The sequence below is a fragment of the Mandrillus leucophaeus genome, unplaced genomic scaffold (assembly GCF_000951045.1).
Source record: "Mandrillus leucophaeus isolate KB7577 unplaced genomic scaffold, Mleu.le_1.0 Scaffold922, whole genome shotgun sequence".
In the NCBI taxonomy this organism is placed as follows: domain Eukaryota; kingdom Metazoa; phylum Chordata; class Mammalia; order Primates; family Cercopithecidae; genus Mandrillus; species Mandrillus leucophaeus.
The window spans coordinates 457,211-462,269 of NW_012110053.1; the positions used below are offsets into that span (position 1 = coordinate 457,211).

Sequence of the window (5,059 nt, forward strand, 5' to 3'; positions counted from 1 at the left end):
CATGCCTGGCTAGTTTTGTATTTTTAGTAGAGATGGGGTTTCTCCATGTTGGTCAGGCTGGTCTCGAACTCCCCACCTCAGGTGATCTGCCCACCTGCGCCTCCCAAAGTGCTGGGATTGCAGGCATGAGCCACCACGCCTGGTCTTTTTTGGTATTTTTAATAGAGACGGGGTTTCACCACGTTAGCCAGGATGGTCTTGATCTCCTGACCTTGTGATCCACCCGCCTCGGCCTCCCAAAGTGTTAGGATTATAGGCATGAGCCACAGTGCCCAGCCTTGTTCATTAATTTTTTTAGATATGGGGTCTTGCTGTGTCAGTCAGGCTGGAGTGCAGTGGCATGATCATGGCTCAGTGTAGCCTCAAACTCCTAGGCTCAAGCAACCCTCCCATTTCAGCTTCCCAAGTAGCTGGGACCACAGGTATGCCCCACCATGCCCAGCTAATTTTTTTTTTCACTTCTTTAGAGATGGGAGTCCTGCAATGTTGCTCACACTATTCTTGAACTCCTGGCCTCAAGGAATCCTTCTGTCTCAGTGTCCCAAGTAGCTGGGATGATTTACAGTCGTGAGCCACTGTGGCTCCTACACTTCTTTCCCAGAGAGCCCTCTCCATCCCTTAATTTATATAAACTGGTCTTCTATTAGTTCCTTCTCTTGTTTTTCTATGAAAACCTACTCTCAGGAACCAGCCTGGTAATAGTAATTTACACTTTAATCAAAGCTATTACTTGTGCTAGGAATATCTGCAGTTTAGACAATATCAGTAATATGGATTTAAAGGCTCTATACCCTGTTAAAAAGAATTTGAGGCATTGGAGTAAGTACTTGTTATATACAGAACATGCTTAATAGCACCCTTGGGCAAATCCTAAAGAACATGTGTCTACATGCTAGGCCAGGGCTGCCTAAAGGCAGATATTGTGTCTTTGTAAGCCTAGCACAGTGCCTGGCTCATGGAAGGAGCTCAAGAAATGTTTGCTAAACTGAATGTTACTGGATCAGGAAGGGTGAATGGGGGGACAGGAGGGAGAAAGAGAATCATGAGCTGAGATTTCCTTACATCTCTGGAGTCTTGGACTTGTTCTTGCCGTTGAAGAACTCGGGGAGAGCCCTCCGCTCAATGGCATGAACGCTGTAAGAGAAGCCAGAGTGGTTTCAGAAGAAGGCACTGTTGAAGGGATGGGGGCCCCAAGGGAGGAAAAGTCTAGAAGGCAAAGAAGGAAAAAAGCTCGAAATTGCTGCAGTTAGAAGCTTAGGGAGAACATCCCACAGGGCTGTAAGACTCAAAAGGACACCAGGAGCTCCCCTAAAACTAAAGTGTACTCTGGTCTATCTGGCTGAGGAAAAAATAACTTATTTGGAGGAGGCAGGGAGAAGAATAGCCTGTTGACCTCTGGAGGCAGGGAAATAAGGACTCAGTGCGAAGTTGGGGACAACCATACCTATTGTAGTCAAACCAGGCAGCATAGCTGGGAATGATGATGTGGTGGGTCTGTTCAGTCACGTTGTCCTCATGCAGGTCTGGATTCTTGGTCTGCTCTCCCTTGTTCCCCGTACTGTTCTCATCCTCATCCTATAAGTATGGAGGCTGCTGGACACTCAGCATTCCTGTTTCCTCCCTAGCAACCCTCTGCTTCTCCCACACCCCAGGAATGTGGACACTACAGATAGGTGATGGGACTGAGCAGTCATGGGCCCCAGGACTCTGAAAGGGTCAGAGTTTTGAACAACAGCTAGAATTAGTCTACGGTGGGTAAAGTCTGGACATTGAAAAGTTTGGGCAGAATGAACTCTATAATCACAAATCAGAATCACATAGAGAGATAGGGCCTCTCTAAACTGGCTCCACCTTGCCCGTCGTCTCCATGCTTTCATCTTCCTGTTCATCTGAAAGACAAAGACCAAGATGTAAAGCTGAAGCCTCCTGAGGGGCAAGAAAGCCCTACAAAAAGCCCATCAGGTTAGCGAAAAGGGAGCAGCTGAGCCCTCCCCTCCCCTTGGCTCTGACTGCCTTGCCCAAGAGGCTCCTGTCTTACCTAGGTCAGTCATGGTGCCGCCTTTGACTGGGGCCGACTCTGAGTCTTTCTTTGTGTTGACTGCCAAAACAGAGAGTCATTTTATCAGACAGATTTTGCCTAATTCAAGCCTTCAATCTAATAGTTACAGAGATCCTACTTTCTCCAAAAATTTTCTTCATCTGATTGCAAAATATAGTAATTCTCTCCAGTCACAATTATTCTAGGGCCTGAAACTTGCTTGCTACTTTCCCCACTTCTCCAACCAAAAATTAGCTTATTTCTCTATGTACATTCGTTAATCATTCTTGTCTTCGATAGGTCTTTATCTCCATCTATGTATCTGTAAGCTTTTAATGGTCTGATACTGAATCTGACCAAATCATTCTGTGGAGGAATGGTTAGGTGTTAAACATTTTTGAAAGCATACTTTCCTCAACTGAATTCATATGCATATGCTCAGGAGCAAACATAGAGAGGAGAGCTGATTGATGAGGAGGTGGAAGCCAGAACTCTTCTTGGTGGCACCCCTAATCCTACCCCTGAAACACACGTCTGGAATACCTGGGGTGAGTCTATAGAATACAGACTGTAAACCAGCATTGGTGGAGCAATGGTCTCCAAAGTGGGGTTCTAACATAGGATGCAAAAGATGATCCACTGCAACTCAGGGAGAGAATACAGAATTTCTCTTCATGTTTTTGTTTTTTGTTTTGTTTTTTTGGAGACGAGTCTTGCTCTGTCGCCCAGGCTGGAGTGCAGTGGTGCGATCTTGGCTCACTGCAAGCTCCGCCTCCCGGGTTCAAGTGATTCTCCTGCCTCAGCCTCCCAAGTAGCTGGGATTACAGGCGTGTGCTATCACGCCTGGCTAATTTTCGTATTTTTAGTAAAGACGGGGTTTCACCATGTTAGCCAGGATGGTCTCGATCTCCTGACCTCATGATCTGCCTGCCTCGGCCTCCCAAAGTGCTGGGATTACAGGGGTGAGCCACCGTGCCTGGATACTTCATGTTTATCATTTTTTACATTTTTCAGTTTTTTAGATATGTTTGTGTTTTATAATGTTCCCACAGTAGTGACTTAATAGTACATGTACAGGCCGGGTGCAGTGGCTCACGCCTGTAATCCCAACACTTTGGGAGGCCGAGGTGGGCGGATCATGAGGTCAGGAGATCAAGACCATCCTGGCTAACATGGTGAAACCCCGTCTCTACTAAAAATACAAAAAATTAGCCAGGCGAGGTGGTGGGTACGTGTAGTCCCAGCTGCTTAGGAGGCTGAGGCAGGAGAATGGCGTGAACCCGGGAGGCGGAGCTTGCAGTGAGCCAAGATCACGCCACTGCACTCCAGACTTTGTGACACAGCGAGACTCCGTCTCAAAAAAAAAAAAAAAAAAAGGTAGCGTGTAAAATATCATCTAGTATGATTATGATTATGTAAAAACTAAATTGTGGATCCTGTAGACTGGGAGCTGGACCTGAGAAATCAGCTCACTCGGGGTTCGGCAAAGGAGAATCAGGATGGGGAGTAGGGGTGGATTCCAGGAGCTCAGCCTGGCCTGTACCTGTTTTGGGAAGTGTCACCTCTTCTACATTGGGGACTGGTGAGGGCTCATCCATGTCCTTTGTGAGGTCTTCTTGCTCCTCTTCTCTGTGGCCACGCTTTGACTTAGTATAAGGTGTTGAGGGACTGGGAAAGAAAGAGTGGAAGAGAACTCAGTCATCCTTGGACAAGGAGTCCCTGGAAGTTGAAGTTCAAGGGAAGGGAAGTGACAGAGAATTCCAAGGGTAGAGCTGAGTACAAACAGAAACCAGTAATTACAGACTAATCGGGAGTGGCAAAGGCTTTTCATTTGATAAAGCTCTCTTTAAATTTCTAGTGGGGCCAGGACCAGAACTAACAACTGAGTAGCTAAAGATCTCCTCATCTTCCCTCTCAGGACACCTGCAGTATTACGGCACACCCAGGTCAGGGCCAGGTGGTTATAGGAAGGGATTTGTCTTTCCTTCCTTCAACATGATGTGGGGAGAATGGTGAACTCGGGGGCAGGCTAGGGGCTGGCACACCCTTTCTTAGCATTTTTCTTCTTCGCTTCTGGGGTTGGCGAAGGAGAGGGGGAGCGCTTCCTCTTCTTATAGTTTCCCCCCTTCTTGTCCCGTCGATCTGAATCTGGGCTGTTCACCTATAAGATGGAGAATCAGGACAAATGTCAGCCTAAAATCCCCAATGAAGATTTGTTCTGAGACTTATGCTAAGGGCGCCAGGAAAAAAGAACAGGATTTGTCACCTCATCTGTCAATGTCTTGGCTGAAATCTTCTTTCGGCGGGAGACAGGGTTTTTGTCATCATTTACTTCGTAGTCTTCCTCATTCATCCATTCATTGAAGGTGTCGGTGTCCAGGATCCACTTTGCATGAATCTAAAGTACAAAGGCAGATCATGCTGCAGAGAAGCCTGGAAGCCACAGCTCTGTCTGGGGACCCTTAACAGAAAAAGCCCAAGGGCACACGAGCCTCTGTTTCACTTTCCAAGAGTAGACTGCTCCTGGCATTCTTTTTGGGGAAGAGGGGGTACAAGAAAAGCTCACCTTCCTAGGTTTCTCAGGAGTTGGAGCATCTTCCACAGATGCTTCAATTTCACTCGCTGGGATCCATGTATCATAACTGCCATGGGAAATTGAGCACACAGTAGAATCAATGGGATAGAATTGTGGAAAAGTGAAGTGCAAATCTTTTATCCTTTCCATTTACAGAAAGTATTGGGTTGGCTTATTTTTTTGGTATTCTATTTATTATAAAGAAGTAAAAGCACATTACGAAACATTTCAAAAATAGAGAACAAAAAGAATTACCCTTACATAACTACTCTTGACACATGTATATATGTTTTTTCACAGTAATTTTTGTTTTGTTTTTTCGATACGGAGTCTTGCTCTTGCTCTGTCGCCCGGGTTGGAGTGCAGTAGTGCAATCTCAGCTCACTGCAACCTCCGCCTCCCGGGTTCAAGCGATTCTCCTGCCTCAGCCTCCTGAGTAGCTGGGA

At 46.4% G+C, this 5,059-nt stretch overlaps 1 protein-coding gene across 1 annotated transcript in view; it reads right to left on the reverse strand.

Annotated features, from left to right (window-relative positions):
- SMARCC2 (SWI/SNF related, matrix associated, actin dependent regulator of chromatin, subfamily c, member 2) overlaps nucleotides 1-5,059 on the reverse strand; it is a 25,996-nt gene that overhangs the window by 15,877 nt on the left and 5,060 nt on the right. Inside the window, exons 7-14 of the mRNA XM_011970027.1 lie at nucleotides 4,605-4,680; nucleotides 4,305-4,436; nucleotides 4,084-4,199; nucleotides 3,582-3,706; nucleotides 2,039-2,098; nucleotides 1,852-1,889; nucleotides 1,445-1,575; nucleotides 1,063-1,134 (exon numbers count right to left, since the gene is read on the reverse strand). Coding sequence (XP_011825417.1) covers nucleotides 1,063-1,134; nucleotides 1,445-1,575; nucleotides 1,852-1,889; nucleotides 2,039-2,098; nucleotides 3,582-3,706; nucleotides 4,084-4,199; nucleotides 4,305-4,436; nucleotides 4,605-4,680 — 750 coding nt within the window. The remainder of the gene's footprint in view (nucleotides 1-1,062; nucleotides 1,135-1,444; nucleotides 1,576-1,851; nucleotides 1,890-2,038; nucleotides 2,099-3,581; nucleotides 3,707-4,083; nucleotides 4,200-4,304; nucleotides 4,437-4,604; nucleotides 4,681-5,059) is intronic.